General features: G+C 38.0%; 1 protein-coding gene across 1 annotated transcript in view; it reads right to left on the minus strand.

Annotated features, from left to right (window-relative positions):
- Positions 1–1,102: 1,102 nt before the first annotated feature.
- The window catches only part of LOC121443133 (androgen receptor-like), a 259,680-nt gene continuing 248,112 nt past the window's right edge, over positions 1,103–12,670 (minus strand). The window contains exon 3 of the mRNA XM_041644811.1: positions 1,103–2,277. Within this exon, the coding sequence (XP_041500745.1) occupies positions 2,265–2,277 (13 nt within the window). The 3' untranslated portion in view covers positions 1,103–2,264. The remainder of the gene's footprint in view (positions 2,278–12,670) is intronic.

The following is a 12,670-nucleotide window of genomic DNA, read 5'->3' on the forward strand; positions in this document are numbered from 1 at the left end:
AAGTACAAGAGGCAAAAGGTAGATGGGATAAGTTAAGAAAAACTGGCTAGAAACAAGCCAAGTTAAGGCTGGCTTTGTAAGAAAGAGTAAGACTTGCTGTATAATTTATTTGGGATCTGGATGGTAGAACTCCCAAAAGTGTTTTATGGGACTGCTGTGTGTGCAAATGTCTATGTCTCTGCATCTAGATGTGTTTTGTGCTATTTCTTTGTAAATTTTCCTCCTATTTGTTTATTTTGTTCTATTTCATTTTGTTTGTTTTAGTTGTATCTTATTTTATTTCTTCATTTGTTTTGTTGTTTTGAGACAAAGTTTCTTCTGTGTAGCCTTCCCTGGCTGTCGTGGAAATTGCTCTGTATACAAGGCTGATCTTGAACTCAGAGATTCACCTGCCTCTGCTATCTGAGTGCTGAGATAAAGGCACGTGATATGACTACCCAACAAGCCTTTATATGTATATATACATATGTGTGAGTATTATGTATAAAAATATATGTGTGTGTATGTGTGTATTATTTTCAGATATTTGCTTGTTTTATATAAAAAAGGAGAAAATAAAGAGAGTAGATTTTGTTGAGTGAAGTTAGGGGTATCTGAGAGGAGTTGGAAGGGAAACTAAAATCAGAATATATAGAATAAAATGTGGGGTCAAGCCTCAGCAGATTCTTACATTCCAGGGTAAGGGCATGAAGATTAGGAATATAAGGCAAAAGGAACAGAAATACAGAGACACAGGATAGTACCAGGAGGGCAATCCAATGAATACTTAATGTTCACATGTTTATTTCTTATGATCTTTAAATACCCCAATCCAAAAAAAGCAAAAGAATTTTTATCATAATACATGGAACAAACAATGTGATTACCACCTTAATAGAAAATACACCAAGTAAACACACCTTAGGTCAAGATATCTTTGTTAGTACTCACACCTGAAGTCAAATCTCCTGCCAATAACCTCAAAGGGGCAAGACTAGGTCTGAACTCCCTGACCTTTAGTCAAGGTAGAATGGATCTACTTCTGTGAGCTCCCACATATTCCTCCCATTTTAATTAATTTATTAAAGCCTGTCCTTTACTACAGGACAGACGACTGTGCCTGAATTAGGTAGCCTTCTTCCACTTTCTAGACTTAACCATCATTGGTACATACATTTTATAATGTATGTCCTGTTTTTCTTTGGTTACCTGGAGGAAAAAAGATTTAGGGTTAAAGGAGAGAGCATCTCTAAAACTGTGCACTTCTGAGCCAGCTTTCTGTCAAGAGAGTTCAACAACAACTAGAAAATCATATGCAAGCAGATAATGATTTGTGATATACATGCTGCAACTCCCAGAACATCTCCTAATATAGGAGCCCAGGATAACCAAGATAGAATGATCTTTTTAAATTGGTACAGGATGTCTTTAACAGTTTTTAACTGCATCAAAATCCAAATTTGTCTTATTAAATATATTAAGTTTAGGAACTTGACGATATTTTGTCATTTTTTTTTCAGATAAGCTCTAACATTTTTCTAATCAATAACATTTTCATAGTGAACCAAAACAGTTACAAACATTAACAGGTATAATTCTAGTACAGAAATTAACAATAAGCACACAATTTGTCAAATTATGATTCCCTTAAGCCTGTTCTAGTCAAAAGATAAAAAAGATTTCTGTGATGGGTCAACTATAAGTCTTTTTCCTTTACTATAGTCCAATTGTATTGCTGATTTTCACTTTCAAATGTAAGTTCAAACTGCCCCAGTCTCTGAGTAGCATCACAGTTTCATGTCATTCCTCCTCATTTCTAAGTAGGGACTTGCTTCAGTCAGTCTCTGCATCCATAATAGTGTTCCAATGCTTTAAAAAGTCTCTATCCAGCAGAGAGGGAATGTTCTCAGGTCTCAGTTCTGAGGTTTTTTATTTCAAAAGCCAACTTAATTCAACTGGTAAAATGAGTTCTGTGTCCCAAGATATAGTAAGGATAAACTACCTAACAATCAGTCAGTGTTCTTGGGCTGCCTGCCTCCAAAGCAAATTGATCTCACTAAGGTCTGGAAGTTTGTGTAGTAGGTCCACCAAGAATCTGGGAATCACCAGCCATCACCTTGATCTTACTTCCTTTCTCAGACTGCAGCATGACTTTAGAGAATCAAAAATGCAGGTTCAGAAGTCTCACTCCTACTCTTTCGTGGGCACCAGCAGCTATGATGCAATCAGAGCCAGCATCCTTCTGTGGCACTTACCAGACCAATCATTCTGGATACCATCATGCCTCATTCTTGTGTCCTGTGGGAAAAAAATACAACATGCCCTCATTACCGTATTAAAACAGGGCCAGGTCCTGTCAATAATCCAGTGCTAGTGTCTTTCCATTTTGCTTTGATGAAGGTCTCTCTGGTGCCTTTATGCCAAAATCTATCTGTGGCAGATTACTCACAGGTATGCACATTCAAGAAATTTAGAGTAAGAAGGCATGATTTAAGGCATTATCTTTTGAATTTGTGTTTTCAAGGAGCCATGGGCATACTCCACAATTCGTTGTCCTTGAGGATTATAAGGAATGTCTGTTTTATGTTCAGTATTCCATTGGAAACAAATTGCTGAAATGCTTTACTAACATATGTGGACCCATTATCCATCTTTATAATTTTAGGGATTCCCATATATGGAAAACAGTTTAAGCAATGAGTTATTACATGCTTGGTGGCTTCTTCAGTCTGTGCAGAGGCTACTAAGAAATCGGAATATGTATTAATTGTCACATGTACATATCTTAATTTGTCAAGTTCTATAACATGAATAACATCCATTTGCCATAAATGATTAGGAAGCAAACCTTGAGGATTTACTCCCAGATGAGGTACAGGTAAATATTGTGGGCATATATCACATTGTTTAACAATCTGATGAGCAATTTCTCTTGGTAATACAAATTATTTTTTTAACTTTAACTATTTTGATGATGTAAAGCATGTTATCACTGAGCAAGCTCGACGTGACATAAAACAATCAACTGATTAAGTTTATCAGCTAAAGCGTTACCTTCAATAAATGGACCAGAAAGATTTGAATGTGTTTTAAAATGATCCATAAAGCATGGCAGTTTTCTTCAATGAATGGCATCTTGAATTTGCTGAAACAGCATTTAACCTGATTATTATTAGTCCTAATGTAATGGTCTATCCTATTCCTTTAAGAGACAAGCCATGCTCATTCCCTCATGCCTCCTGACGCTGTCAAGGCAAGCTGATCTTCAGCTTCCAGCTTGAGTCTTTTCTTCTCTGTCTTTCTCTCTCTCTCTCTCTCTCTCTCTCTCTCTCTCTCTCTCTCAGAGGCTGCTTCTGTCTCTCCCTTCTCCCACTTCTCCCCTTTCCCTCTCTGTTTCTCTCTCTGTTTTTTCTCTCTCTCTTACTCTCTGCTCTTCCCCCTTCTCCCCTTCCCTTTCATAACCCACTAAATAAATATCAAGTTCACTCTACGTGGCAAGCCTATCCATCTCTGTCTCTAACCAGCCACACAGCTTCCTGCCTGGGACCGGGCTGCTGTTGTGGCCTGCTGTGGTCTCTGGACCTGCTGCCCACTGCCTGCTGATGCTCAGTGACCTGTGGCATGATCTCCAGCCCTGCTGCCCACTACTGCCACTCACGGACCTGCAGCATTTTACTTAAACCATTACACCTAATTCATAGAACTTTTCCTTTTACCTCAAGAACTTTAAAGAGGTACTGCCTGATAATATATAAATTAAATGTCCTATTTGCAAAAATCTTGAATACTATAGCAACAGCTCACAGCTCAACTATTTGAGCTGAGGCTATATGTTTTCACTACATATTCTTTACCACCAACAACACATGCTGGTCTTCCACTGGAAGAAACATCTGTAAAAACTAACATAGCATTCTTTAAGGGATCTTTCATTACAATTTTTGGGAAAATAGAGGAATGTAATTTTATGAATTGCAGCAATCAATTAGCTGAAAAAATATTATCAATTTGGCTTACAAATTGAGCAAACAAAATTGCCCAAGAATTTTTATTTTGAAATAGTCAATCAAACTGATGTTTAATATAATGAACATTGATAACATTAAGCTTCCTACCAATAATTACCTAGATTCCAACTGGCTTTTCTTTTTTTTTAATTTATTTATTTATTAAGGATTTCTGCCTCCTCCCCGCAACCGCTTCCCATTTCCCTCCCCCTCCCCGATCAAGTCCCCCTCCCTCATCTGCTAGAAGAGCAATCAGGGTTCCCTGACCTGTGGGAAGCCCAAGGACAGCCCACCTCTGTCCAGGTCTAGTAAGGTGAGCATCCAAACTGCCTAGGCTCCCCCAAAGCCAGTACGTGCAGTTGGATCAAAAACCCACTGCAATTGTTCTTGAGTTCTCAGTATTCCTCATTGTCCTCTATGTTCAGCTAGTCCGGATTTATCCCATGCTTTTTCAGACCTAGGCCAGCTGGCAAAGACAAACACATAGGCATCCTCATGAATATTAACCTTCATCAGGCAATGAAAGGAGACAGAGACAGAGACCCGCATGGGAGCACCGGACAGAAATCTCAAGGGCCAAATGAGGAGCAGAAGGAGACGGAGCATGAGCAAGGAACTCAGGACCAACTGGCTTTTCTGTGCTAAACAAGCTACTGCTTCAAAATAGGGGTTTAATATCTTGACTGGCAAAATGGGAAGATGTATCCATTAAAGAGGACTATTTTTCCATAATACTATAGTGGGAATGAGTTTTATAGGTAATATACAAGGTTAATCATAAATAATAAAATGTACCTGTTGTTTCTGTGTTGCATGTTTGATCCACTCCATTCTCTGTCTTGCAGTGTCTATAAGGTGTCTGGTGGGACTTGGATCATTGTTCCCATTAGGGATTTTACTTAATGGCTCGAGGTCTCATGTAGAATATTTTAAATCAGGTTTCAGCCACTGAATATTTCCTTACACTCTCTGAAAATCATTCATAGTCTATACATTATCCCTTTCTAAATTCTAATTTCTGAGATTTAATTTCTTTAAGATATAGCATATGACCTAAATACTGGAAATGTAGGTGCCTTGGTACTTTCTTTGGGGCAAGTACTAACCCTGCATGGGTAAGACTCTGCTAAATGTAGCCAAATGTCTCAAGCAAATTCTTTTATTTTTATGAGCAAGCAAGATAACATCCATAAATGAAAAATATAAACTTGTGGAAATTGATTTCTGACACTTTATATAGCCTGAGTCACAAATTTCTGGCACAATGTAGTACTGTTTGCTATACCCTGAGGCAAGACATTCCAATGTTACCTTCTCATTGGTTCCTTGAAATTAACTGATAGAATACTAAGTGCAATTCTTTGACAATCTTGTGGTGTGAAAGGGATGTTAAAAAGATAATTCTTTAAATCTAAAATAATCTTACTGGTGTATTTGGTAGGAGAAGGCAACTCAGGCTGTAAAGCTCCAATCATCTGCATGGTCTGATTAATCTCTCTTAAATCTTATATCAACCTCCATTTTCCTCATTTCTTTTTATTCACAAACTAGAAGAATTTCATGGGGAATTGGAATGTAATGTCACCATTATCCAAATGTTCCTGCATTAACTGCTGGGAAGCTTATAATTTTTCTGTTAGAGGTCACTGATTTGCCCATACAGGCTTGTCATTTTTCTAGATAATTAAGTCTGTATGGAGTACAGGATTTTCAGTACCTCTCCTAAAAATAACCTAATCCTGCCCTGTGAGGCCTTTTGTTACTTATGCCCAGCCCTTGATTGGAAAACAACCCTTGTTGGAACATTTGATTAGCAATAACTGTGTTGGGGGAATATAAATATATCCTTATCTGAGTCTTAATGTCTTGGTCCTACAAATTAGCAGGTAAATGAGGAACAGTGTTTGGCCAAAAATTTCCTTTATGATTTCCTCTATCTCTCCAGTAAAACTTATTACTACTTTGTCCAGGATTTTGAGTTTGTCCAATCCCTTGTAACTGTGCAATAGTCTCCATTTTGGGCCACCTTGAAGACCATTGAGAGGCAGTTATAACAGAAATATCTGCACCAGTATGTAGAAGACCAGAAAAGCTTTTTTTCCATTTATAAACAAAGTGAGTTCTGCTCACTGTAGACTTATTGCTTGTAGCCAGTAAGTATCAGATGAACGAAACCCAGCTTCTCCTCTATTGCTTCTCTTAAACTTGATTTCTAGTATCCCTTTAGGAAGTACAATTAATTGTGCAACTCTCTGGTCTGTCTTTACCATAGAAATTCCATTAAATGATTGAGTTATAACCTTGATTTCTCCTTCAAAATCAGCATTTATGACTCCGGGAACAACAAGGATTCCTTGCTACTTCTCCCCAATAATAATCCTACAGTGGCTTCTAATAAAGGTCTATAAACCCCAGTGGGGAGAGCTTGTATACCCATTTCAAGAGTTAAAACTGTAGATTGAAAAGCTGAGATCAAACTCTTGCACTGCCTGGGATTGCTCTGCAAAGGTCCTGATTAAATGGATTCCCTTGTGGGGGAACAGACTGATGAATCACTCCATAGATTTGTCTTGGCATCTGAGGTGGGACCCTCTGCACATTTTCTGGAATGAGATTCCCTTGGGCATCTCACTTTGATCTGCATTCATTAATCCAATGTTTTCCTCTCCTGTATCTCTGGTATAATCTCAATTCCTTCCTCACCCCGAGGCTTATTCTTCTATCAGGGCAATGCTTCACACAAGGTCTCATTGGACCACACCCTTTCCAGCTTCCAGGAGGCCATGCACCACTCCTTCTCTCTGTGTTTTGATTTCTTTGTTGGGAAATAACATCTTTAACTATCTTTCCCTGTAAAGCAGCAGCTATAGCCATTCCCTGTGTATACAAAGGACCAATATCTGAACAAATCCTAATATAATCAGAGATGTCACCTTTCTTTCTAAAAGGCCTTAAAGAAGCTTTGCATATTACATTAGCATTATTGGATGCTTGGTTCCTTGAGTCTGCAGTGAGCAGCTGTCTGCCAGGCTATCGCAGATAGCTACATTCTTTACTGCTTGGCTCTCCTGCCAGGGAGCAGGGATCTTGGTGTGCAACTGTCTGTTGGGTCATGCAGGGTGCATCTGCACTCTCTGTGGCTCAGTGTTCCTACCACAAACCAGAGACTTACTGGCTGTGGCTGCAACAGCAGTTCCTGAAGGCATCAACGGTCTGCTGGAGGCCAGTGGTGGCAGACGCTTCTTGCAAAGTCAGTCACAGCACTGGTGCACCACTTTTATTTCTCCAAGCTCAATAATAGCCTGAAAATAGCAGCAGCTGTACCACCAGCATGCCAGGGGGAGATTTACAAATTCTACAAATTCTAAAATTTCTGTACTTGTTTCTGCTCTATACCAGTTCTCCTGGCTATCAAAATGTACCCAGGCAAATGTATTTGACAACCAAATACTATTTCCTAGTTCTATATCTACAGTTACATACAATTTTACTCCCAATAAGCATTACCACCTTTTTATTGTAATTACTTATCCGAGTGCCCATCTATTACTTCTGTATCTGCACTGTCTTATTCATCTATGTTGTCCATCACGCTCTCTCCTGTACCACTAGCCACATGTTCAGGCCCCATCTGTCATTGTTCATCTCTCATGAGCCCCATGCTATGGCACTATGTGCCGTAGCCTCATATTGGGTGCCACCTGTAGTAGTCAAACCTCCATAGGTTTGTACATTCCTGGATAGGTGTGTGAGGATTAGGAATGTTAGGCAAGAGAAACAGAAATATGAAAGAAATACAGAAACATAGCATAGTACTAGGAGGGCAATCCAATGAATACTCAATGCACCAGTATTTATTTCTTATGATCTTTAAATACCCCATCCAAAAAAAGGGAAGAGAGCAAAAGGTTTTTTTTTAACCATGCTACAAAGAACAAACAATATGATTACCATCTTAATAGTCAAAACACCAAGTAAACACACCCTAGGTCAAGATATCTTTGTTAGTAGCCACACCTTAAATTAAATCTCTTGTCAATAACCTTGAAGGAACAAAATTATGCCTGAACTCTTTGACCTTTACTCAAGGTGAAATGGATCCATTTCTTTGGGCCATATTGATACCCCAAACACCAAATAACCATACCCTATGTCAAGACAATTATCACATGTTCTCACTCATACGTGGCTTTTAAACATAAAGCAAAGAAAACCACCCTACAATTCACAACCCCGGAGAACCTAGACAACAATGAGGACCCTAAGCGAGACATTCATAGATCTAATCTACATTGGAAGTAAAAAAAGACAAGTTCTCCTGAGTAAATTAGAAGCATGGGGACCTTGAGAGAGGTGAGGGAGCATGGGGAGGGGAGAGGCAGGAAAGGGAGCAGAGAAAAAAAATGTAGAGCACAATAAAAATCATTAAAATAAAATAAAAAGATATCTGTTAGTAGCCACACCTTAAATCAAATCTCCTGTCAGTAACCTTGAAGGAGAAAAACTGCCTGAACTCTCTGACCTTAAGTCAAGGTAGAATGAATCTACTTCTGTGGGCTCCTATAAGGAAAAACAATAGTCAATAAAAAATTCAAAGCAAGAGAATATTATTCACACACACACACACACACACACACACACACACACACACACGACCAAAAACAAATACAGAGAAATTGGAGCTGTAATTTAATAGTATTTCAAATGAAGGTCTGTGACAACTAGATGTTATTATTGTTAACATTTACCAAACTTTATAAACAAGCTCTAATATAGATCCTTATCAAATTGTCCTTGAAAATTACAAGGCAGGACTGGGGAGATGGCTCAGTGATTAAGTATTTCTCTTCTAGAAGTCCCATGTTCAATTCTCAGCACCAAATCTGGGGATGTGTAACCATTGCCAGGGGAATCTAGCACCCTGGCCTCTGTGGGTTCCTTCACTCAGGTGCATATATCCCCCTTCCCCAACACACACACACACACACACACACACACACATATATATATATATATATATATATATATATATATATATATATATAATTTTAAATTTTCAAATTTTAAATTAAATCATAAAGGAACAGCACTTCCACATTCAAGCTAAGTTGCCAGTATGTTCCCATTACAAAAATCTGACAATAACACAAAATACATAGAAAACTATAGACTAGTAACTCTGGTTAACATAGATATAAAAATTCTCAAATGTGCTGAGCTCTAGAGAGAAGGATAGGGGAAATCTAGTACAATAAAAAGAGAAGAAGAAAATTAGGAAAAGGTATTTATTAAGAGAAAAGGAGGGAGGGTAATACAAATGGATGAGGAGAAAAGAAAAATGAATAACACTAATATTTACTTATTTTTGTGTGTGTGAATTTAATGTTATTATGATACAAAGGGCTATACTTCTCCCCCAGGTGTCACAGACTATGAAACAAATAACCATATTCCAGGGAAGCAAAATGTTCCTCTTAGTTATTGGATCCAAAAGTCTCTCAAAACTCAAGAAGCTATTTATTTGTCCTTACTTGTCTTTCAGAAGTTGAAAACATGGTCTTATTGCTAAAGACACCATATAATTCTGACACAGGACTTGGAAGAATCCAATTGGAACTAATCTGCAAGCATCCTTCCTGAGATCCAGCCCTTGTGTAAAAAAGTATTATACAAATTGCCAAGAGAGAAAATAAATCAATAGCCCTACCCAGCTGTTAAGCCTGTGAACCTCTATTTCTTTTGCCGGGCGGTGGTGGCGCACACCTTTAATCCCAGCACTCGGGAGGCAGAGGCAGGCGGATCTCTGTGAGTTCGAGACCAGCCTGGTCTACAAGAGCTAGTGCCAGGACAGGCTCCAAAGCCACAGAGAAACCCTGTCTCGAAAAACCAAAGGTAAAAAAAAAAAAAGCCAGTGAACCTCAATGATTATTGGCTTAGAAAGTTATTTCCAATAGTGCAATAATGGCACTTGTGACAGGAGTCATGAACTCAAGGTCCACTCAGGATGAGGGAACTGAGAACTGGTACTGTAATCCTAGAAAACAACCAGCTGTTAGAGAGGTCATAGTACCTGGAGAAGAAATTAATACTATTTTCCAGGGTAGCTTATAACTGTATTCTAAATACTTATAACTACAGATATGTATACCTTTTACCACTCATTCAAAATGAAAAAAAAATTCATTTCAGCAAATGGAGACCATCATAGAAAGCCAAAGCTGGTTAAAACAGAGAGATCAAGTGATTGTGTGTTGATCAGCCTCAATTAGTACATATACAACACATCCTAGCACCTAAGGCCTAGGGAACATTTCAAAAATGACATAAGGATTATAATAACTGAGGACCAGATCACTTGCTTTGAGATAGTGTCTACTAGACAAGACCAGGCAGTTCAACCCATAAAGTCACAACACTACTGCTTTCTGAACAAGAAATCTGTAATTATAATACCACTTGACATGTCAATGTGGAGGTGAAAAATTTCACTTTATCTTATTCCTAAATCAAGAGCTATAGGTAATCAATAATTGCTGATAGAGGGTGAATCAGTTTTCTTAAGTCATTATCTCCCTAATCCGATCAACCTTAAACACATGTACAAGCAAGCAGCAATAAGTGAACTTAGTAAGTTATGCATACATGCATACACACATACAAACACACACACACACACATACACACAAATCTGAGAGGGAGTGATGGGAAGAAAGAGAAGAGTTGTCAGGAGAATGAGAGATATGAAAATGATATAACTATAATGTATGTATGGATGTAATTTCCCTAAAGCAAGAAAAATATATTAAATGTTCAAATATAGTAACAAATCAAATTTAAAACTCCATCAAAATATTAAGTTGGTTTCCTTCTAAAATGCAGAAATTAGTCAACATATATAATACAAGACATAAATAGAATAAACTTTTAAAACCATATTCTCAATTGATTCATGAAAAACATTTTATAAAACTCTCTATCTCTTCATTATAAAATCTCTGAATACTATAGCTATAGAAGTATCACATTTCTATTAAACAAAGTTCATAGCACACATTGAAGTAATACAGATTGAATTTTCTTTAAGCTAAAAGGCAAGCACTCTACCTCCTCTTATTGTTTTTCAATTATATCTTTTTTTTTTCAAGACAGGGTTTCTCTGTAGCTTTTGGTTCCTGTCCTGTAACTAGCTCTTGTAGACCAGGCTGGCCTCGAACTCACAGAGATCTGCCTGCCTCTGCCTCCCAAGTGATGGGATTAAATACCCACTTTCTCTGCATGGCATGCCTAATAGGTCTATATCTCTCATCCGCCATGAGGTTCCCTGCCTAGGACCATGGCCTTCATGGCCTGTGGTGGTCTGATGCCTGCTGCCCACTGCCACCACTTTGGGACCTGTGGCATTTTATTTTTACCATAACACCCCATATAATAGTTGTGTCTTTAATGACAGACTGTATTAAAAGGCGAGTGAACATTGCAGGATGTATTGTCCTGTATTTGATAACTCTGTTGGTATTTTCTTTCTCCCAAAATCATGTATAGAACTTTCCAGAACTATGAAAGTTAATAATGAGGGAGAATCACCTGGTCATTACAAGATTGAGTTCTCTATATCATGTAATCAAGGAATATGATGTCTTCAGCAATAATGTCTTACCATGCAGTTAGAATATTATAATGGGAACCAGGAAAATGGCAAAAGGCTGTCCCTATTTAGTTGTCTATTGGCTCCCTTGATCAATAATTCACAGGAAGATGCTTGACTTGAGATTTTCATTTGATTATCAGTCCCTTTGCCTGAAACAATCCAATCTCACTCACTATTTACTTCTGCAGCATATGAACTGGATTTATTTGAACATCTATGTTCTTTGGATGGTTCAAAGCCTCCCCCGCTTTATACAGCTCACACACATCTATGGGGCTTAGCACTGCCACCAATTCTCCAAACCAGCCTCATGGCTAAGTCATTTTCTTTCTCAGTTCTTCTATAAATACAGTCCAATCTGGGCCTATGAACTAGGCATCAAACACCACATCATGAATCTTCAGTTTTCTGTATAGAGAACGCCTGTAGGTTGTTTTCTCGGCCCTAATATTTTAAGGAAAATAGCTAGATATAACCAGTTGTCCCTAATGGCTCCTATGATACGATCCATCAGGAACTAATTACCCTTATATTGCGTTAGATATTGAAGCATTTGTCTAAAAGGATGGGTGGTTATATTGCTCATCCTTTCTCTTCTGTAATTCTCAGAATGATGCCATATAGTCCCATGTCCCACAGCTCCACAAACCAGTAGTGAGGGCTTCCTTCATTGCTGTTTGAAACCCTTCCATTGATCCACAGTTCTGCATATGAATATTCTCCACAGGTACACCAACTAGAATGGTCTTTTGTCAGAGCGCACAGCTGAATACCTCAAGAAAGCAATTGCTTTGCTTCAAGGAAGTCACTCATGGCACATGGTTGTCTATTTTCTGGTTATTTGGGTCAAGAGTCAGTGGATGTTGTTTATCTTCTTAAAAAACCAGCCATTAGCTTTGTTGATTGGCATATTTCTTTTAATTTCATTATTTTCTGCTCTAGTTTGTATTATTTCCTGTTGTCTAATGTATTGGGTTTAAGTTGGTCTTATTTTTCCAAATTTTTGAGTTCCATCATTAAGTCATTTATTTGTGCT

This window comes from Microtus oregoni, unplaced genomic scaffold (genome assembly GCF_018167655.1).
Source record: "Microtus oregoni isolate MIOR12 unplaced genomic scaffold, Mior012 000100F_ref0000014, whole genome shotgun sequence".
NCBI lineage: Eukaryota > Metazoa > Chordata > Mammalia > Rodentia > Cricetidae > Microtus > Microtus oregoni.